This window comes from Echinops telfairi, unplaced genomic scaffold (assembly GCF_000313985.2).
Source record: "Echinops telfairi isolate 266 unplaced genomic scaffold, ASM31398v2 ScPeMD7_1;HRSCAF=3_0, whole genome shotgun sequence".
NCBI lineage: Eukaryota > Metazoa > Chordata > Mammalia > Afrosoricida > Tenrecidae > Echinops > Echinops telfairi.
The window spans coordinates 18975450-18998325 of record NW_022103896.1 but is presented as its reverse complement, the minus strand read 5'-3'; the positions used below and the strand labels follow the sequence as shown (position 1 = coordinate 18998325).

General features: G+C 46.8%; 1 protein-coding gene and 1 non-coding gene across 2 annotated transcripts in view; both read right to left on the bottom strand.

The window, feature by feature from the left end:
- Positions 1 to 22876, bottom strand: part of SNTB1 (syntrophin beta 1) — a gene marked incomplete at its 5' end in the record, with an annotated part of 147496 nt that overhangs the window by 13181 nt on the left and 111439 nt on the right. Inside the window, 2 exons of the mRNA XM_004697411.2 lie at positions 4054 to 4250; positions 22570 to 22709. Coding sequence (XP_004697468.2) covers positions 4054 to 4250; positions 22570 to 22709 — 337 coding nt within the window. The remainder of the gene's footprint in view (positions 1 to 4053; positions 4251 to 22569; positions 22710 to 22876) is intronic.
- On the bottom strand, positions 392 to 496 carry LOC115868757. The gene has a single exon (XR_004045756.1). It is a non-coding gene; the product is annotated as a U6 spliceosomal RNA (small nuclear RNA).

Below are 22876 nucleotides of genomic sequence, written 5' to 3'. Positions count from 1 at the left end.
CAGCTTATTGAAAGAGAAACATTTTACAAGTACTTGTTGAGTGCAAACAAAATCCTTTCTGTCACCTTCATTCTTTCCTAGAACACCCTGGAAGTTACAAAGAACCTGAGCTTTTCTGGCCTTGCACATAGAACTTTATCTGTCAGGAAGGTCATTTCCATTCTTCCAATTCAACACACTAGTCCCTCTTTCCATACAGAATATGCTTCAAAAATCAAACCTTCCCATAAGAGGCTTCCAAGTGCTTCCAAGTATGTCCCAGCATTTCCCCAAGAGCAGTGGGAACATTTGAGGGCACTAAAGAATTTCAGGAGAACTATACAAATAAAGGAAACGTGGAGTGACACTACTATATATCAATGCATTCCATGACTTCTGTTTATTTATTTTTTAATATATGGGCTGCTTCACACATCTGTGTGTCATCCTTGTGCAGGGACCATGCTAACCTTCCCTGGACAGCATCCGATGTCAGTATATGTGCTGCCCAAAGCAACTGTTCTCTATATTTTAGAATATGACTGGCCATCCCTCCTTGGACATTGGAAGAGTTCAAGTGTAGAATATTACTGGTGGACTGAAGAAGTTGCACCCTTGCTCAATACTATTCATAGTAGTCCATGGACCAGCAGCAAAATTGCTTAAAATTCTGTAAAACATGCACAAGTTTAGTCCCCACCACAGCCTACCTGAATCAGAGTCTCGGTAGGAGGGGATCCAGCAGTTTGAAGCTCTGGAGAAGTTTTGCTTGTTTGTCTGAGATGCAGCTTGCCTTTCCAAGAAGCACTGTCCCTCTCTGGGGGAACACGTGGTTCCTCTGGAGCAGAACGGCCAACATGGAAACCTTCTAGATTTGCACTGTCCAGCCTGGTAGCCATTAGCCACACTGGGCTATTGAACACTTGGCATGTGGCTAGAGAGTGGGTCTGAGGAACTGGTATTTTGATTTACTTTTGATTTCAATACCCACATGTGACCAGAGGCTAACCCTCCTGGACAATACACATCTGGAAATGATGATTACAAAAACAACTATGACTTAAAATATTCATGGAGTTTTCTATGCACCAACCTCTGTGTTAGGTATTTTACATGGATTATTTCTTTTAATTCTGATAAACAACCCTATGACAAGGTTGTGATAGGCCACAGGACTAGTAACAGCTGCATTACAGTCACAAGTCACTGTGTATTGTGTTGGCCAGTGGAAAACACGGGCTAAATATATTTTTAAAATCACCCACTGACATAGAGTGAATTCTGACTCCTAGCAACCTGATAGCACAGAGTAGAACTGCCCCTGTGGGTTTCTGAGACTGCAATTCATTCTGGGAATTGAAAGCCTCAACTTCCTCTTGAGGATTGGCTGGTGGTTTTGAACTGCTGACCACATGGTTAACAGCCCAATGTATAACCCACAATGCCACCAGGGTTAAATATGGAGTCTGTTTCAGTGAACATAGAAGGCCTTATAAGCGTGTCTTTGGTTTATAAATGATTATAGATTTATGTTACTTTTCCTATATCTCATTTTCCTTAATCCTACTTTTTCTCATTTAAAAAATTATATCCATCTCTCCTGGTATTGCTAGATTTATTATCTATCATCTCCCCTACCTTCTATCTGTGTTGGGGAGTGATGTAAAAATTGCATGGAGAGAGTCCTGGACAAGACTGTTGTTTGCCGGATCACTGAACCAACAGTGGGCAGTCCCAGGTCTCTGTAGACCCTATGGTGGACAGAGAAGGGACTTTCCAATATCCCTTACCGTCAACGCTGCCAGTTATCAATTGCGTGACCTTTGGAAAGTTGTTTGGCCCTAAGAATGTGCTCCCTGATTTGGAAGATCGGGTTTATATGAAACTTTCATTCAAACTTATTTGAAGATGAGCCATGATACGATAGTCACTTCAGATGGTGACACAGGGCACGCAGCACACACACAACTGATCACAATTTCCACAAAGCCACCTTTACACTAATATCTCTGTTCAGTTTCATTTTACTTTCCACATTGTGGTCACTCTACATTTCTGTGATCTTCGGATCCGCAAAAGAGTCATTACTCACAAGGGACATGCTGTCACAACACATTGTCCTCTAGTAAGCGTCACTCAAGAGAACAGAGGAGAACAACTCCGTGGGATTTCCAGGGCTTTCTTTTCGCTTCTTTGTTTTTGTGTTTTATTGTGATTTGAGTGAACGTTGACCGTTCACACTGGTGTTCCATTCACTGATCCTCACACGTTATCAATCATGACATTGACGGCAATCCCTACGGTGTAAGGCGCTCTCTGCCCACTGCTTCCCTGGATTTACCATGTCCAGTTGTTTTTCTTCTAACCTCCTCTTGCTTTCTGAGCGTCTCCGTTGCTGGCCAATGGCAAATGTCACCCCAGCTCTTGTGTGGTTGGTTGTTCTAGACAGTGTTTGAACCGTCCTGGTGCTCTCCTTCACCTTAGAGGCCCCTCTGCTGTGTGGCTGAAAGTTGAGCCAGGAGGGTGGTTTCAGGGGTTAAATGATAATGAAGGACCATCATCTTGGGGTAGAACCGGCGCCTCTCTGAGCAGTAGACCTGCTTTGAGAAATTATTCTGAGTTTGTGATCACATTTTCCTCTTACTCTCTCTAGGACTTAGAGTGGCCAACAGTGCTCGCTGGACAACCTTCAGTTCTGGTCTCCGAGGCTGGCAGGCCAGGCGCAGGAGTCCTTTAGACAAACTGACTGCCCGTGCGTGTGATTTTCTGACGCTGCTCTGCTCTGAAGGAGGAGGGATAAATGGTTGCTGCACAGATAGCCGCCGTCCGCTTCGAAGGCCCCAGGAGCAATTCACCACAGTAGGAAGTAGAATGTCACCTCTGTGGACGCTCTACGTCTTTACAGATCAGACTGCTACCTTTCTCTCCTGGTGTGGCTGCTGGGTTCGAAGCACCAATGTTTGGCTTCAGCAGCCAAGTTCTTTCATTACTGGACCACCGGGGCTCCTCCCACTATGTAAAATGCTTGGCATATAGCAGGTGCTCGTTAAATAGTGGTTTTCCTTCCTTCATAGATATTCCATTTATTTATTGTTTGGTTGGTTTATATTAATCATTTTCTTGGTGGGCCCTTACAAATCTTATAGCCATCCACCATTCAATTGTATGAAGCACACTTGTACATATGTTGCCGTCAGCATTTCCAAAACATGTTCTTTCAACTTGAGCCCTTGGTATCAGCTCCTCTTTTTGCCCCTCCCATCCCTGCCCTCCCCCCTTTGTGAATCCTTGATCAATTATATATTATTATTATTATTTCATATCGTACACAGTCCACTGTCTCCCTTCACCCACATTTCTGTTATTTGTCCCCTTGGGAGGGTGGTTGCTATATAGCGAACCTGGTGATGGGTCCTCCCCCCACCCCCTTACACCATCCCTCTACCTTCATGATTATCACTACTCCCACTACTGTTCCTGAGGGTTTTATACGTTCTATTTCTACCACTCGCTGATACTTCCTTGTAGATCTCCATGAACGTGGCCCACACACACATGGCAATCCTTCTGTCCTGCCTCTGCTTCTCTGGTCACTCCACAGCGGGCTCACTTCACAGCCTTCACTCTGTTACCCCCGCCGAGATGCATCTGTTTCCTGCCCTTTTCCACATGTAGGTCTTCAGGCTTCAGTTCAATTCTGGGAACGACATAACATCTCTCCAAAAGACTCAGTGGGTGACAAAATGCCCAGAATCTGTTCTTGTCCCTTATAACCAAGAACTCCACCAGTACATGCCGCCAAGACCATCCCTCTAGGAAGCCACCCGATTGTACATAGGATAATGCTGTCTGACTATCCATGTTACCATCTTTCTTGCAGTGAAAATGGGATAAGGCAATCAAAACTTTAAATCTCATGTTAATAATATACATAATGCTTTAGATTTAGGAGAATCTACAGGGTTGACCATGGGAATTTTAAGAACCCAAAAGACCAGTCCTGGGAACTCCTTCGAGGCGGGGATGATGGAGAGGTTGCCTCCTTACCGTAAGTAGATGGCATCGGGTACTCACCAGTGCTAATTTCTGTGATGACTTCCGCAGCGTGGTGACAACCCTGGACTATGCTCCTGGTCCAATGGGACAGGTCCCTGCTGATCTCTGCCCTGAAGAGGTGCGTTTCAATCCCTTGCCTGGTACCAGTTCGGGTTGCAAAGGACAGATCCACACCAGCCTGGGGTGACCCCTTTCCAGGACCTGAATGGACCAGCCTGGAATTGAAGGAGAGAATGAGAAACGAACAAACAAACAAGAACCATCCAAATGGGGGATGCTTCTGTCCACCTGCCATGCCACCTAGAACAGCTCGACAGGACCATGTGCTCTCATTTTTCTGATCTGGAACCAATGGTTTCCTGCCGAGTCCTCTACTCAGCTCTTCCCTGGGGGGCAAGTCAGACTATGCCCAAGAACTGTGCATCTGGTGGGAAGCTCAGAGGAGCTCAACAATACGACTGTGGCTTATGCAAATTCAATTATTCTCACACAGCCAGAAAGATAAAGAAGAAGTAATCAGTACATGAAAGAGAACAATGTGAAGCATGCATTAAAATCCTCCCCCATTCATCCCCGAACAGAGTGGCCCCAGGGTAAGTGTGATACTGGGCATCGATTATTTCCTGGATAGACTTAGTTCCCCTGTGTCTCTTGCCGCTGGACCATCTGGCTGCATTGAATGCACTTCTAAGTATGTGTTTTTCAAGCACACAGCCCCCAAATGCAATCCAGCTACTGGAGACTCAACACAAGCAGCATCCATCAGGAATAAAGCACGAGAGAGAACTGGGGAAATTGGACTTCTTGCAAAATGGCAGTGGCCAGCACTTTATGGGGGAATTAAGGGATTTTCTAGAGTCATTTTTAAGCATACACGATGTTCACAGCTACTTGAACACCCTATTCTCAGCATAAAATGTGACTCCCATAGTAAAGAGTTCCTGAAAAGGGCAGGCTTCAAAAACCAGGGCTCAAAGTTCTGTGAGTGTTGCTTCTGGGCTGGCAGTGGGCACACACTGGCCCCGTCAGGTCCCTGCCTATCTTGCCGACTCCCCACCATCCCAACTTGCCTTTGAGAGAGACTCTCCTATCAATAATTTGCAGGGTTGCAGATGTATAATTTCGTTAATGTTACTTCTCTCCGGGATGTTTGCATTTACAGTCTTATCTTTTAATACAGAAAGAAACACGTTAGCCTTTCTTAGAGATATGCCTGGTGTTGCTCCGCATGGTGGATTGAGAGAGCTATTACGCAAAAGGCTCAGTACCGCTAGATTAAAACGGACACACAGGGAATAAAGAAAAGCTTATTTTCTCTTCTTAATGTAATATTGTAAGCCACCGCTAATCGTGGAACAAAACATATCATACAGCCTGTTGAGTTTCAAGCATCAAGCTTGTTGGGTAACTCTTGAGTACTTCCTTTACCTTACAAGCTTGGAATGAAGTGGGATGCTAGTTTACAATGGCAATCTGAAGAAAAGAGTAGCTGCAAAATCCTTTACTTAAAATCACGAACACAAGCTTACTGATTGGATAGAGACTGGTGGACCCATAAGACTGAGTCTTAGATACCCTTCAGGCCTGGAAATAAACTCACACCTCTGGCTCAATTTTAGCAGACAAAAGACAAGTCTATAAAGAGAATCAAGAGATCAAAGGACTCCATGAATTGGGTAAATATGCTGCATGAGACCTCCTTAACATGATGAAATGCAAAGGGGTTGCTTTGAGGACTAAGGTGCACCCAACCCAAACCATGGTACTTCCAGTTGCCTAATAGGCACATGAAAGTTGGACACTGGACTCTCTCTCTCACTCTCTCACACTCTCACTCACTCTCACACCCTCTCACTCACTGACTCACTCTCTCACTCACTCACTCTCTCACACTCTCACTCACTCACTCTCTCATTCACCCTCACACTTACTCTCTTATTCACTCTCTCATTCATTGACTCACTCACGCACTCTCTCTCTCTAATTCACTCATTCTCACTCTCTCACTCACTGACTCACTCTCTCACTCTCTAATTCACTCACTCTCATTCACTGACTCACTCTCACTCACTGACTCATTCACTCACTCACTAAAAAAAAAGAAAGTTGGACACTGAATTAAGAAGACCAAACACGAGTTGATGCATTTGAATTATGGTGCCGGCAAAGAATATGGAAACGACCATGAACTGCCAAAAGAATAAGCAGACATGTCTTGGAAGAAGTATGGACAGAATGCTCCTTAGAGACAAGATGGCTGTGAGGTCCAGCCTCATGACCCGAAGGGTCCTGAGAAGCAGCTGTGAAACTGAGGGAAACTAAAGAGACAGACAAAGAGTGCAGGGTGCTCTCCTTTCCAGAAGTCAGGAACGAGAAAGAGAGTGACTATATTCTCCAACAGGTTTACATAGTCGTAGGGCGTGCAGGCCCTGTTAATGAAACAGGAGCAGGAATAGGAAGCTGCTAGAGAGTGCCAGGTCAAGGTGAGGCATTTCTCCAAAGTTGAATGTAGCCTTTGAAGGGGTTGGAGGGTCAGGTACAATTTCATGAAGAAATGGTGTCCCCAGGACTCACGAGAAGTCAATTATGCTTTTGCTGCTGTTGGGTCTCTTCCCCTCCATCCCAGCCCTGTGGACAACAGAAAGCAACACCTCCCAGCCTGCACCCGCCTCACAATGGTTGCTCTGTTTGCGCCCAGGGTCGCAGCCCCCCGTCAGCCCATCTTTATCAAGGGCCTTCCTCTTTTCAGCTTCTCTTCCGCCTGACACAGCACGCTGTCCTTCTCCAGGGACCAGTCTCGCCTGACCACATGTCCAAAGCCTGGGAGAGGAAGCCCCGCCCATCATCCTTGCTTCCAAGAGGCATCCTGGCTGTATTTCTTGCCTTCTTCCAAGCCATTTTCACCCCGGTCCTTTTGGCAGTCCCTGGTACTTGTAATATTCTTTGCCAGCACCAAAGTTGCTCAAAAGTGTTTTCTATTCGAAGTTTTGGCGTTTTCTGTTGGAGTTGGTTTGAGAAATAGAACTCGTTCTGCCTTTTGAAAATCTTAAACTCTGTACCAGCTGAGCCTAGAGGAGAAGCAGCCTGGGAAGCACAGAGACATAGCAGCCAGAGGCACAAAACCTGCATGACAACCCCATTCTGTCATTCGTCTAAATTTTCTAAGGCTTGCTGCCTCCTAACAAGGCATAGTGCAGCAGGTCTCAACCTGGGGGTCCCAACCCCTTTGCAGGTTGAACGAGCCTTTCACAGGGGTCACCCAATTCATAACAGGAGCAAAATGACAGTTATGAAATAGCAATGAATATAATTTTATGGTTGGGGTCACCACAACATGACGAACTGTATGAAAGGGTCCCGGCATTAGGACTCTCACGAGAGTGGTATGGAATCCCCTATCTACCGGACCTAGCATAAAACGTGGCCTGGTTGTCCTCCATCCGACTGCATTCTGTCCCTCTACCCTGGGTTTTCTCATGTTAAAAATACAATCGGTCCTTCAAAGGACTTGGGGTTAAACAGGATGAAATGCTGTTTCTGTAGCGAGGTGGGGATCACGATTGCTAATGCATGAAAGGAGATGGGTTTGCAGACCTCTTTGAGTCCTTGAACAGTGCCCCAAAGAACCGTGGTGTCACTGGGGCTTAGGCTTTGGGCTGTTAACCACAGGTCGGGGGTTTAAAGCCGCTGTTCCTGGGGAGAATGATGCGGCGGTCTATTTCCGTTAAACTTTATACTCAGAAGCCCCATGCAGTGGCTGTGAGTCGGAATACACAGGACGGCAGTGCCTTTAGGTGTCTTTGCTTAAGGGGAGTCCAGACAGCGAGTGAGGCATTCCACGCTGAGTAAAAGGCTGGAGACGCAACTCCACGTGGAGGTGCTTTGGAATAGGGGCACGGAGGGCCTGGTGATCCACTTCCCCTCCAACAATATCCCTTGGCAGCCCCATGAAGCCCAGTTCCACTCCGACAGTGTGCACTCATTGTCAATTCCATGGCAACTGGTAATGGGGCAGATCTACAATCAAGGGAGAGTGTATCCTGGTGTTGAAAGAGCCTGCTTAGCACATCACAGTGTTCATTCAATGAACCTGGGTTCCCTTCCACTCTCTGCAGGGGCCCTGCTGGCTCACTGGGTCTCTAACCAAAGGTCGGGCAACCACCTGCTGCTTTGCAGGACAAAGATGCGGCTTTCTACTCGCACACACAGTTGCAGTCTCAGAAACTCTAAGGGCCATTTCTACTCTGTCCTCTAGAGTGGCCAGGAGTCAGAATCAACTCAGTGGCCGTGCATCTGGTGGCCACCCCTGTGTTCTTACTTTCCGTCCCTTAACCACTGCTCAGACGACAGCACTGCTACCCTGGAGGCAGCATGGATGTGCTGAAGAGGGCAAGGAAGATACCCTGCCTCACCCGAAAGGAGAACGCTGTGGGGCCCAGTGCGTGTGAACTTCCTCCTGTTATTTCCTTTTCTTCCGAGAGACTACATCATTCAAAGGAAAAATGACCAGGAAATGCAATTGGATAGACACTGTCCTTTGGCAGTTCAGAGCATGCAGAATCGGGTGACTAACAAAGCAGCCTGAGATGTGTGAGCCGTGAATGAAGCTGACCAGCGCCCTGCACGCAGAGAGGACTGGATGGGAAAACCCGGAGAGCCACAGCCGGTGAGGCGAGACACGCACCCCTGGCGACAGGACTCTCTGTGTCTTTTGTTAGTCTCATCACTAAGTGCTCATTGACTGAAAGAGAAAAGGGGAAAAAATTGATTTCTCAACTAACCAGGTGTGAAATACCTCGTATTTATATGAAAGAACAATTCGATTTGCTATCTGAGAATTAGCCAGCACTCTGATCTATGCCTTCTTTTGCAGATGCCACTATTGGTTTACTGAAACGCACAGGGCTATCTGCAAACTCTGAGATAAGACACATTGTCCGCCACTACTCCGCGTGTGCCTTCCACCATCCGTCTGTCAGTGTGCTGTCCTGTGCTGATGTGGAGTTTGCTGCGACGCCAGGAAGGTTTCAAATACAAGGAGGGCAACCCATTGGGGATGGGCTTCAGTGGAGCTTCCAGACTAAGAGAGACCAGGAAGAGAGCCTTGGAAATCTACACGTGAAAAGCAGTCAGTGGAAACCTTATAAAGATCGCAACCAATTATCCACACCTCCCCATCCCCCCTTCCCCCAGGTTGGAAGATGAGCCCCTCCTTTGGAAGGTGCTCACACCTATCAAGGATCATGAAGATGGTGTAGGCCCGGCCCCCGTTGCACTCTGTTATATATAAAGCTGCCAGGAGTTGGAGCGGACTCAAGGGCAACTTAGACTGCGTGGGAGTCCTAGTAACAAAAGGATCTCGAGTTCCCAGATTAAAATAAGTACACACCGGCAGATGGTCAGTATTGTCTGTCAATGAAGTAGTACCAAGACCCTGGAAATCATTTTATAATACTATGCGGAAGTGAGAGAAAAGTATATATCTAAAATCTTTCACTTGGCTCTTTTGCATCAGGGCTTCTGTTGCCCGGGGACAATTCAGTATTAATATGCTAGATGTGCTTCTTGACGCCCACCTCTATTTGGTCTAGGTGATTGAATTGTCCATACTGTGCTCCTAAGACCTGCAGGCTACAGCTGTGGAACAGTCTTCTCAGAAAGAAGTCAACTGATCCGTGGGGGATGAATCGACACCGGCGGCCCCCTTATCCCCTTCTCCTATCCAGCAAGTGAGACAGGGGCGATGCTGAGAGCCTCCAGCTGACGCGACAGGACTCCTGTGGACACAGGGTCCTCTGAGGAGCCTTCGAGGAGCTTGAGCCAATTAAATTAAGTTCCTTCTTCCCTGTTCCATTAGGAACCTGAACAGTCCCTAATTTATTCATTGAATTACTGGAGAGTTGACCATTCACCAGATGATGAACCCAACAGATACGTACTGAGCCCCTAGTCTATGCCAGACTCAAGGCTGGGCAGAGTGAGCAGAGAAGACTTGGCCACCCAAGACCTGAGGGGATTCAGTGTGGGAGGAGAAATTCTCTCCCTTTCCTTATTTCCACAATCCCTCCAGCTTCAGCACCAGCTCTCGGCAGACCCTGGGAAACCCGGAAAACATCAGAGTCGGTTTCCCACCATGACAAGAACAGGAGGGAGTCAGGATGCGGTCCTTGTGTGGAGAATAACTCCCCCCCATTGGGGGCAAGCCCATCATTAGGAAGCTCTTTTGCCCAGAGGTGAGTCTAGACCACCAAGAAAAGCAGGTCTAGCACAGAAGAGAAAGCAGGGGTGCCATCACAGGGACAAAGACCCCGCCCATTTCTCAGCAGGTATGCCAGTGAATTCCTATCAAGATGGTAGAAGTAATAGATTTCCTTTCTTCTTTGCATTACTCCCAAATAATTTGATTTGATCTGTCAAAGGTAAAATATCGGGGCTGATACATTCAAATGTAGTGATTCGCTGCTGTTCTACCTTAAGAAGGAGGCCAAACGGGGACTTGGGTGTTTTAGAAATCACGGCACTGCACAGATGGGACAAGACCACTCACTGGCTGTGATCCAGAGCGTTCCTCTCCTTTTCGTTCCATGTGCCACTGCGGTGACCAGAGCGGCGGCTACTATGAAGACTGAGAGAGAAATAGCAGACTAAGTAGCTTTGTCGATGCTGTGAGGTTTATCTCGAGATGAATTTGCATTGGCATGTTACCAATCCCAGATAATAATATTGGATACATTTTCTTAACTGGATAAGTTTTACTGGATGTCGGAAATACAAGCAATGACTCACTGACCTCCTTCACTCAGATGGACTCACAGACATCTCTGACGCCGATGGATATTCCATAAGTTCTTAAGAGATGAAGAAGCCTATGCCTGCGCTCTAAGTTAAGTAACACCAGGGTCCCAGAGGGTTAGGCCCCAGGAATGAACCCAGTACTCCACAGCTGACAGCCAACAGGTCTTACTGGGTGCCCACTCTTGCTGCCCATGTGTCAAGGTTGACGGGGAAGCCGGGGACATGCTTGGTGTTGAGCAAAACATGGATGTACATTAAAAAACATTTTAAGAATAGGCGTTCCATTTTTGCAGTGCAAAATCCACACATGCATGTACCTGTCTACCTTCCCCCCACCCAGCACACACACACACACCTGACCTATTTTGAAGTGCTTTGAAATTTGGAGCCAGTGAAAAGGTCCTCTAAGGGCTCTTCATTTACAGGTGACACTCAGGAAACCGTTACAGTCGCCAGATTTGGCGCGCCAGTGGCAAGTGCACATTGGGTAGGCACTGAGATTTAAAAAGGCAGCATTTTGGACATCTGAAAAGTAGGGCTAAGGACAGAATGTGCTTGCCCGAGGCTTCTCCTTTTCACCAAGAACATGCTTTGATATTCCTCCCCAAATTCTTTCCCCAAACTTCTCCTGATCCACCAACTCTGGGGGAATCTGAAATAGCTATTATTTATCTTCCAATTATTTTACATTTTCAGCTATTTGTGTATCCTGAAAAATATGACCAGCTGTCTCTTATTTTTGGCAAAGACTACAGCACAGCAACCCAGACAAGGCTGCCTCCCAAGAGAAGAGGGCTTTCGTACCCAGCCGGAAAGGCACTGGCCCCAGGAGCAGACCTTTAAGCTGCAATTCACACCCAGTTCCTCAACTGTTTCTGAAACTTGAGTGGCCCAAGGATATGCTTTGGCCCATGGGTCCAAACACCTCAGATACTCACTCACTTGATTACAGGCAAAGCACAAACCTCAGCAAGATTTTCGTTTCTTATTAGCTAGGATTGGACTGAGAATAAGTGAAAAATACAAACAGGACCACATATTAGCAAGTGGGGCCACAAGAATGCAGCATCTGTAGGAGTCAGATGCCTGGGTCAAAATCATAGCTGTCATTTGCCACTTACGTAACTTTGACAAGTTTCTTAAACTCTCCACGCCTTTTTTGCTCAACTGAAAATTGGGAATTATAGAAGACCTACCTCCTAGTACTTGCAAGGATAACATAAGGAAATGTATGAACACTGCGTAGGCCAGCATTTAGCAGAGGGTCTTTGGTCACAGCTATTATTATCATCACAGGAGCCTGGATTGTGTATTGGATTGCTAACCACAAGGTCAGCAGTTCGAAACTACCAGCTGTTCCTTGAGAGACAGGGGAGGCTTTCTACTTCAGTAAAGATTTACAGTCTCGGAAATCCACAGGGGGCAGTTCTACCCTGTACTGCGGGGTCACTCTGAGGTGGAACAGACTGCATGGCAGTGAGCTTGGTTTTGAGTCCTATCATCAGCATGATGTAGTGCAAATCAGTAATGTACTTGGTTACTAAAGCTCTCTGACACCTCAATGCTGGTGGTTCAAATCACCCAGGGAGGCTCCAGAAGAAAATCCTAGTCAGATCTACTTTTGAACAATCAGCCTTTGAGGACTCCAGGGAGCAGAGTTTGCTTCTAATACACATGGAGGGTAGCCATGAATCAGAATGGACTCAACAGTAGTTGGTTCCTGGTTTCTCGAAACAAAAAGGAGGAAGTGTCTTAAGTTACTTCAAACGCCCAAAGAGGTGGCTTCTACGAGGCTGAGAGAGGTGGCATGAGAGGCATAATTGTGGTCAGGTCTTTGCCCGAGACACCAGGAGCTTGCCTGTGGAGATGTTCAATACCACGGAAGATCAAATCGAGTGTCCCCTTTCTATCACCAGCTGAGGAATGGGGCTGCCTGCCTCTTTCTGGATCCTGAAAGGTGCCCCCTTTACTGACTGGTTCTGAGAGAAAGGAAAACAAAAGGAATATGTCTCTTAAGACATAGTGGAGTATTAATTTAATTCTGGATAGTTTTAGAGCATGTTGCAAAAAAAAGTTCCATAAAAATATTATTATTAATATCCTTAATTAAAACAAAAACAGTTGGAGCACACCAATTCAGCCAAATTAGTAAAATTACATATTAGGTAACTGGGTTGCTAAGCAATATTACAGCCTCCATCCTCATTTTACTTAATTGCTGTAATTAGCATCTCCCAACAGATGCCACAATGCAAGACACACACCATACACACCACACACACACACAAACACACACACACACACACACACACACACACACACATCCGTAAGAAGGAAGGGAGGGAGGGAGAGAGATAAACAGAAGGAAGAAAGGAAGCAAAGAAAGAGGGGCAGAGGACGCTACCAGTCAGATCCCCTAAGTACTTTCATTCACCGGCCACCTTAAAGGAGCCCACAGTCAGTGGACTCTCCAGAAAAGAAGTTGGGGACAAAAAACTCATTAACAAGTGCCGCCTGTTGGGTGGGAGGGCCGCCCAGGCACCACCACCTCCCTCCAGGCCGGAATAGCTGAGGAGCTGCTTCCTTCTCTCCCCTCCAGTTCTTCCATCTGGATGGGGCAGTGGAGCAGTCAGTCAAGGGGCTCACCTCTCAGAAAGCTGGTAATATTGATGGATACTGATTCCAAGCAAAACGCCCCAAACTAAACTCACTGCCATCGGGTCAACCCTGACTCATAGTAATTCCTCAGTGGGTTTCCGAGACGGTAACTGCTTATGGGAATAGAAACCTCAGTCTTTGTCTCTCGGAGATGCTGGTGGATTCGAACTGCCAACCATGGGGAAGGCAGCCCAAGGCATAACCACTACACCACCAGGGCTCCAAAGACCAACTTATTACATAGACTAAGTGGCAAAAGAGATTGCAACCAGATCTTGACTAATGGCATGACCCAGGTGGATTTCCGAAGACAACTACCTTTCTCCAATACTTTTCTCCATCACCCTCGTGGCCTTTCATGGCCAGCTCCAGCAGTCTTATGGAGGAAGAAAATCCTCACTATGTGAAAGACTCCATTGATACATGAGCTCATTTTGTCTCCAGGTGAGTCTTTAAAGGTAGCATTATGATCTTCATTCTGCAAACCAGCAATCCATGGGTCTGTGTGGTAAAGCACCTGGCATGATCCCATTGTTAACGTTCAGAATTTGAACCTGCGTTCACATGACTACATCACATCTGAACAGGTGGTCCACCCCAGCCTATCGGCTCCCTGTGTGAGGGGAAACAAAGGGTGAGACTGTCCTGAAGACTCCAGATCTTCCGTAGATTTGATTTGCCCGTGTGCTTGCATTCTCCGTGGATGGCCAAGCCATACAACTAATGGAGACTCACACATCATGTTAGTCTTCAGTTGTTTTTTAAAGTCAGCATTCTCTTTATTACTTAGCATCAGTGGTACTGTCAAGTGATTAAGTGTTGGTCTGCTAACTTCAAGGTTGGTGGCTCAAACCCACCCACCAGCGCTTCCTTGGAAGAGAGATAAGGCTGGCTGCTCCTGTAGAGCTTTACAGTCTCTGGGAGTCAGCAGTTCGAAACCACCAACATGCTGGGATGGTGGAGAGAGGTTGGGTTGGAAATGGGGAACCGATTCTAAGGATCTACATATAACCCCTTCCCTGGGGGACGGACAACAGAAAAGTGGGTGAAGGGAGATGTCAGACAGTGTAAGATATGAAAAAATAATAATTTACAAATTATCAAGTGTTCATGAGGGCGTGGGGAGCAGGGAGGTGGGGGGAAATGAGGGTCTAATGCCAGGGGCCTATGTGGGGAGTACATGTTTTGAGAATGATGAGGGCAACGAATGTACAAATGTGCCCTACACAATTGATGTGTGTATGGGTTTTGATAAGAGTTGTAGGAGCCCTAATAAAACGATTAAAAAAAATGAAACCACGAACCATGCCCCAGGAAAACGAGGAAGCTTTTTATTCCTGTAAAGAGTTACAGTCTTGGGAATCCACAGGGCTAACTTTACCCTGTCCTACAGGGCTGCCCCGAGTTAGAACTGACCCGACGGCAGTGAGTTTGGTTTTGGGGGGGTTTTGGAAGCGTCATGATGGACTCGTTGCAGTGGACTTCTAAAGTATTATTATTATTATTGTTTAGCAATGAGGGATAATTTATCATTCTGAGAGAGAGAGGGGTCTGGCGTCGCTGGAAACGATTAACTGTTCAATAGCATTTCTCTACTTTCTTGTCAATCTTGGACTCGGATTATTTATTTATGCTCTTGTTCCACCTCTGCTCTAATGCAGCGGTTCTCAACCTGTGGGTCATGACCCCTTCGGGGGTCGAATGAGCCTTTCACAGGTGTTGCCCGATTCATAACAGTGGCAAATTTATAGTGATGAAGTAGCAACGAAAATAATTTTATGGTTGGAGGGTCACCACCACATGAACTGTATTAAAGGGCCACAGCGTTAGGAAGGTTGAGAATCACTGCTCTAATGAGTTCAGCAGGTTGTAAAACGATCTTCAGGAACTTCCCCAGGTGATGTGGTGACCATTAGAAGCAGTCTTATGTTCCTCAGTGAAGGACCGATGTAGACCATCGGCTCTGGAAACACTTGGCATTTGTCCCTCTCACATTTTTAACTTTTACTTATTCTCTGACCATTAGCTCCTGCTACAAAAAGAAGTATTACTGTCTTCATACAGACAAGGAGTCTTGGATTCAGAGAAATGAATATCCTGCCCAAGATCACAATGAAGTCTCGGGATTCAACTCCTGGCTTGGCTGATTCCAATGCCCAGCTCCCTCCTTTGCTAACCTTTCACCCTCTAACCCTGAGGGATGCTTGATTGGCCTGAGAGGGTTGGGGAGCAGGAGACTAGCATCTGGTATGAGTACTAAGTATTGGGGTGCCAGGGAGATGGGTGGGTGTGGGAGGCAAACCTTAACTTTCCAGCTGCACATGGTACAGATTCCTGATGTGTAGATTCCTCATGTCTTCAGAAGCAACGCCTTATAAGAAGTTCCCACATTCCCTAAGAATGAGGGGTGCCTCTCAGCTTAGCATGCAAACCACAGGCTGGTTGTAATGGATTGCTTGGCAAAGGCAATTGGTCATATTTCCCTGAAGGAAAAAGTTCCTAAAATTTCTGAGGCTGGCCTGAGGCGGCAACTACTTTTAGCACTTAGAAGCGGGTTAGTTCCTTAGGCACCGAAGATTGTTCCTCTTGTTTGTTTAGTGGAAATGCTCAGTGTTCTCCGTTCCCAAGTTGGGGTGGGGAGGGTAAGTAAAGACATGCATGTTCATCAGTTGCTCTTCCCAGCCACTGCACTCTTTTCTCAGACCCAAGGGTCAGAGAGCTGAGCTCAGAGCAGTGACATTTTTTACAAGCTCCGTGTTTCCAAACAAACCCTGGGTGTGCTGAATTTCTGGGTTAAGGAGCCCTGGTGGGGTAGTGGGTTATGTGTTGGGCTGATGTCAGCGGTTCCAAACCACCAGTGGGTCCATGGGAGAAAGATGAGGCTCTCATCCCGTAAAGAGTCACAGTCTCAAGACCCCACAGGGACGTTCTACTCTGCCCTATAGGTCAAGAGGAGCCAGAATCGATTCGATGGCAATGCGTTTGGTTTTGGCTTTTTCTTTCTTTTTTTTTTTTGAGATGCCCAGAAAGATTATGATCTTAATCTTTGCCCTCTTTAAGCCCACCTTTGTTGCCAATTATGACTACAAAGGCAAAAACCAATACTCTCACTGCATCTGGGAAAATGTACTTCTTAAACTGTCAAGCACCATGAAAGAAGTGTTTGCTAAGCAAAAAAAGAAAATAATAATAAATAAAAGTATTCCCCAGGACTTATAAAAAGCTGACGGATGAGAAGAGCTAAAATCACAAAACATTTGCAAACTTCCCAGGACGCTGCTGTAGGTGGCACGGTCGACACACAGGAGCACTCTCAAAGTGTCAGCGGAGAAAGGCCTGCAGGCACACCTCTGTGTGGTGGGCCACACCCAGTCCTGTCGCTAGAGTGTCTGGGACCACAGCTGTAAAGCACAATCAAACCGCCATCTTCTGGATAAGCAGGAATTTGGTGTACCCGGCCCTAAATAGCGTTGGTACAATGGTTGAGCACTCAACCCACAGTCCAGGCTGGTGGTTCAAGAAAGATGAGTCATTTCGCTTCCTTAAAGATCACCAGACTGGGAAAGCCTGTGGGGGAAACGTCACTCTGTCCGACAGGGTGGTGATGAGGCAGAGTGTGAATCATCCCCACAGCGAACGGGACTGGACTGGGCACACACACACACACACACACACACACACACACACAATGAATGATCTGAGGAAGTCACTGCACTTAGAAGAAACCTGTTTCCTGCTGGCTCGTTGTGTGCAGGGAAAGGCTGTCTTTAGCCTTCTGAAGAAAGCTCCCTTCCTGATCTGGGGACAGATGGTGACCCAGTCCCTGCTATGTGCCCGGCATCATGTTAAATACACCGGACTTCTGTTCCCAGGGTGTAAGTTTTATACCTACCTGACAGCAGACATCATGATCCTAATTTTCAGATGAGAAAACTGAGGATCAGAGAGGAGAAATGTCTTCAAATTTGTACATCCTCATGGTGTAGTGGGTACGAATTAAGCTGCTAACCCCAAGGTCAGCAGTTCAAACCCACCAACCACCACCCAGTTAAGCCCTCTGGGAGAAAGACTGGTATTGGGCAGTTCTACTCTGTCACACGGGGTTACTGGGAGTGGAGAGTCAACTTGACCACACCTGACAACAATTCCACCATCTGTCAATAAAGTTGATCCCCAGCCCCCAACCCATTTTTGGTAGAGATGATGCTCTTTGACATCTTTTTGTTGCTTGCTTCCTAATTTGGGGGGTGTTTTTTTCTCCCAACAGTTATTCTGAAAGTTTTTTCATGACCAATAGATTTTACGTTGTCCTAGTTTTCAGTGTGATGATTGTTTTTAAAAAATTAGTCAACGTGCTTTTATAAACACAGCAACAATAAGAGAAGCGGCAAGACGGTGACACACCACAAATGAGGAGTTGCTGCCCTCCAAGAAACAAACACTGCCATCGAGCCGTTTCTCACGCTGGCCACCCACAGAGCAGGACTGTCCCACGGGAGTGCCACAGCTGGAGGCCATTTCTGGAAGCCGATGACCACATCTGGCTCCATGGAACGGCGGGTGGATCTGAACCCTGGGCTGGAACGGCGGGTGGATCTGAACCCTGGACTTTTTGGTGAGCGGCTGAGTGCTTAGCCACTGTGGAACCAGAGCTCCTTTAAATTAAATAAAGAAGCAGACCCAGAGCCCACTGCCATCTCATCAAAGCCCACTCCTAGAGGCCCTAAACAGGATTTCCAGGTCTCAAATCTTTATGGGAGCAAACAGCCTCATCTCTTTCCCATTTAACTAGATCATGAGTTTACAGATATTTTTCCTCCAAGGGTCACAAGTCAAATATTTTACCCAAGGGAACTACTCAATCTGTTGCAACGATTCAACTCCGCATTGTGTGCTAAAGCAGCATCAGTCATATGTGAATGAAGAGTCTGGCTATGTTTCAATAAAACTTTATTAAGGAACCTGAAGTTAACATTTCTTATCATTTCTGGCTTTCAAATGATTCCTTTTTATTTAAAAATAGCAAAGCCATTCTTAGCTCACCCGCTGTACCAAAACAGAGTGGGCCATGTGTGGCCCACCAGCCATAGTGTGCCACACCCCGAACTACAGAGTCACCCAAGGACACTGAGTAATGTTGAAAGAAATCATGGTGCCGCAAGACAAACCCTCTAAGCTTTGAATCTTTATTATAAATCTGATCTGAAATTCAATCCTATTTTAACTGTGTTAAGATGTCCATTTTTCTATTTTTAAAAATATCGGGTGGTGGATTCTTTCTCAAAGAATTATTTGAAATCTAAATAATCAGCCCACAGTTAATTAGCACATTCACTGGATTTTTGCATACGTCTAATCAGGCTTTGCTTTGAGTGGGAGAGTTATCAGGCTCATGATTCTTACCACCTTCCTAAACAGAATTGGCAATGCTTGGGACAAAAAAATTTTTTTCAGTAGTTTCATCTTTTTTCTGTTTTAACTTTTTCTTGTGAATTGGGTGACGGTTTTCAGAACGCAGCCTCAATTTTGCATCCAGTAATTCAGAGACATTGTTTTCATCTCACGCACTGCAATTCCTCCCAGGTACCATCCTTCGTTCCACGTCGTCCCCTGTTTCTGGTTCCCATTTCTCCCGCTTTCCAAACCATTCTGAACTTTGTTCTTGGGTAAATGCCATCCATTTGATCCTAATTGGCTGATGATTCTACGATGTGCATACCTTCCCTAGTGTTACTGTTCCTTTCATAAACCTGTCTGTTGTGTGGCTAGGAGCCCTGGTGGTATAGGGGTGGCGAGTTGGGCCACTAACCGCAAGGTCATCAGTTTGAAACCATCAACCATGTAGAAACATCAGGCTTTCTATTAAAGAGGTACTGTCTTGGAAACGCACAGGGCAGTCCTAACCTGTCCTACAGAATTGCTGTGAGTTGGAATTGACCCCATCACAGTGAATATGTTCATTTTGTTTATTGTTTGGCTGAAAACTGAGCCACTTGGGTGAGTTCATTTCCGGACCTAAAAGGTAGCTAAGGGTGATATTTTTGGGGTTCCACCAGTCTCTAATTGACCAGTAAGACTGGCCTCTGTTATGAGTTTCGTTCCACATTTTTCTTCCCCTTGTCCAGGATCTTCTAATGTGGTCTCCTTCAGAGTAGTTGGTAGTGGTGGCTGGGCACTATCTAATGCTTCAGGTCTCAGGGTTGTGATGACTGGTGTTTGGGTGGTATAGGCACCAATAGCAGTCTATTGGCTAAAATAGTTTACATGTGCTTTTCAATTTTCATCACTCTTCTTATCTCGAGATGGGTCAATACCAATGGTTGTACCTTAGATATCTGCAAATGAGCTTTTAGAATATTGAAAGTCTCATAGACTGCCAAAAGAACAAACAAGTCTATCTTGGGAGAAGTACAGCCAGAATGCTCCTTAGAAGCAAGGATGGTGAGACTTCATCGTATATATTTTGGACATGTTGTCAGGAGAGGCCCGTCCCTGAGAAGGACAACATGCTTAGGCAAGTAGAGGGTCAGGGAGAACGAGGGAGGCCCTCAGCAAGAGGATCAGCCCATTGGCTACAACAGGGAGCTCAAACATAGGAACAGTTGAGAGGATGGGAAGGACCAGGAGGTGCTTTGCTCTGTTACACACAGGGCAGCTATGAGTCCAATGGTACCCAACGGTGAGCTTTTAAGATGCTGATCACAGCTCACCGAAGTAGGATGTAGAACCTTGTCTTTGTGAATAACATCATGCCAACTGACCTCAGTGCCCAGCAACTCACTCACTCCCTGCTCGTCATATTTTCTATCTGAAGGTTGAGGATGAGTAAGAAAACTCTCTGGAGGAAGCTGTTATCAGCAAGTCTACACAAAATTATTATCTTTATTAGTTGCCAGAGTTGGCTCCAAGTTTTGGAAAACCCATGGAGAAGAACAGGAAAGGATGTGTAGTCCAGGGCCATCTTCACAACCATGGGAATGCCTGAGTCCCAGGGAGTGGCTCATGGTTTTGAACTGCTAAGCATGCGGATTACAGACCAATGTGGAACCCCTACCCCAGTGGTTCTCAATCTGTGGGTCATGACCCCTTTGGGGGTCGAACGACCCTTTCACAGGAGTCGCCCAATTCATAATAGTAGCAAAATGACAGTGATGAAGAAGTAATGAAAATTATTTTATGGTTGGGGGTCACCACCACATGAGGAACTGTATGAAAGGTCATGGCATTAGGAAGGTTGAGAACCACTGCACCTTCTACAAGGACAGAATAGCTTTTCAGTTAGGTGAATCTTGCCTTCCATAACCATTCCTTTGGAAGCCCAGCCTGCAGGTAGAAAGGGACTCCATCTCCCCGACCTCATTGCATGAGCAAGGGCCCCAGATTTTCCCCTCCCGGTGTGCTTGTTTTCCACATTGTCCTTTACTCAGTGCACCTGCTGTACTGGGAGGGACGCTGACCATGAGCAGGGCAAGCAAACCAGGGTGGCTGCTGGACAAGCCAAAGGGTCTTTTCAGACGAATGCCACCCAAGTCTATCTCCTCCGTGAGGCTTAGAGACAACACTGGCTGAGTTCTTTAACAGAAGAGGGCTTGAAAGGAGAGGGGCGGAGCAATGAGCCTGGGTTGTACGCCATCTGGTAGGAGGGACACGGAGATGGGACCCCACACCCCTGTCTTTCCAGGCAGCTGCTTAGAGCAAGCAGCAAGTGGCTTTCCCGATCAGGGGCTGAAGCAAGAATGAGTATCCACATGAGCTTAACACCGTGAACGTACTGTGTCTCTCAGGCTGCCAGCTGGAGACCAAGGTAATGATCATGGGTAATAATGTTATCAATGCTCACATAGCTGATCTCCCCATATAACAAGTTTTCTTCCTGCAGTTCAGGGGTCAGGCTGGGTCATTCGGGGTACAGGCAGTGACTTGGAAGGGAATTAGTATTTCTGTGCCTTCTTTTTGATTAAACTGTGAACCCTGAGCTTTTATTCCATTTCTTTGGTTCTGAAGACCCACCAAGGCGGTCTGGGAACACAGCAGCTCAGTGCCCGGCTGCTAACCTAAAGGGTGTTGCCCCCTTTGAATCCCTGCAGCAGCTCGGTGGAAGGCCCAGTGATCAGCTTCCGTGAAGCTCACAGCCCCGGAAACCTGCAAGAATGATGCGGAGGTGGTGGCCTCTGACCTCCTCTAAGTTCAGCCAGGGGAAGAAGAACCCAGACCAGCCTGTGCCTCTCCTTCTGAAAACCAGCCAGGGACTGCTCTCTGTTTCACACCGCTCTGACCTGCAAGGGATGGCAGGGGTGGTGCAGGACTGGGCATCGTCACCCTCAGCCAGAGGCAATCTCCACCTCCATGGCGGCTTAGAGCGACGAGAACCCTCTGACTCCAGTGAAACTGTGAACAGTAACTGGACACCCCTTATGGAAGGGTCGCAGGGAGGAGACAAGCCAGTCAGGGGGCAGGGTAGCAATGACGAAACATATAACTTTCCTCTAGTTCTTAAATGCTCCCTCCCACACCCACCCACTATCATGATCCCAGTTCTACCTTACAAATCCAGCTGGACGGAAGGATGTACACTGGTACAGATAGGAACCCGAAGCACAGGGAATCCAGGACAGATGATCCCTTCAGGATCAATGGTAAGAGCGGCGATACCAGGAGGGTGGAGGGAGGATGGGGTAGAAAGAGTGAACTGATTACAAGGATCTACATATAACCTCCTCCCTGGGGGACGTACAACAGAAAAGTGGGTGAAAGGAGACGTGGGACAGTGTAAGCTATGACAAAATAATAATAATTTATAAATTATCAAGGGTCCATGAGGGAGAGGGGATTGGGGAGGGAGGGGGGAAATGAGGAGCTGATTCCAAGGACTCAAGTAGTAAGCAAATGTTTTGAGAATGATGATGGCAACAAATGTACAAATGTGCTTGACACAATGGATGTATGGATTGGGATAAGAGTTGTAGGAGCCCCCAATAAAATGATTTAAAAAACCCCAAAGAACATAAGGCACTGAAGTAACTGCAATCACTTCAAATCAAACTGCAAACACACCCCGTCCAAGCACAAGGCCATTGCTACCTGGTGGCAAGAAGTGGGTATGTGTGGACTGGGCTGAACCAGGCCTCCTTCCTCCGGGGCATGCTGTCATAGATTAAAAGGTCTTTCTCAGTCAGCACGACCAGGGCTGGCTTCCACTGCTGCTCACTCTCCCCTGGCACCTGGAACAGAAAACAGGAACCATCACACAAGGGCCTGAGCAAAGGGAGGCCAGGAGGGCGATGTCGGCACCCCCCAATCGCCAGACACAGCAGTGGGCGTATCTCTGGCTCGGCTTGCAAGATCACGGTGGGAGGAAGCACCGCAGGGTCTGGGGGATCCCTGATCC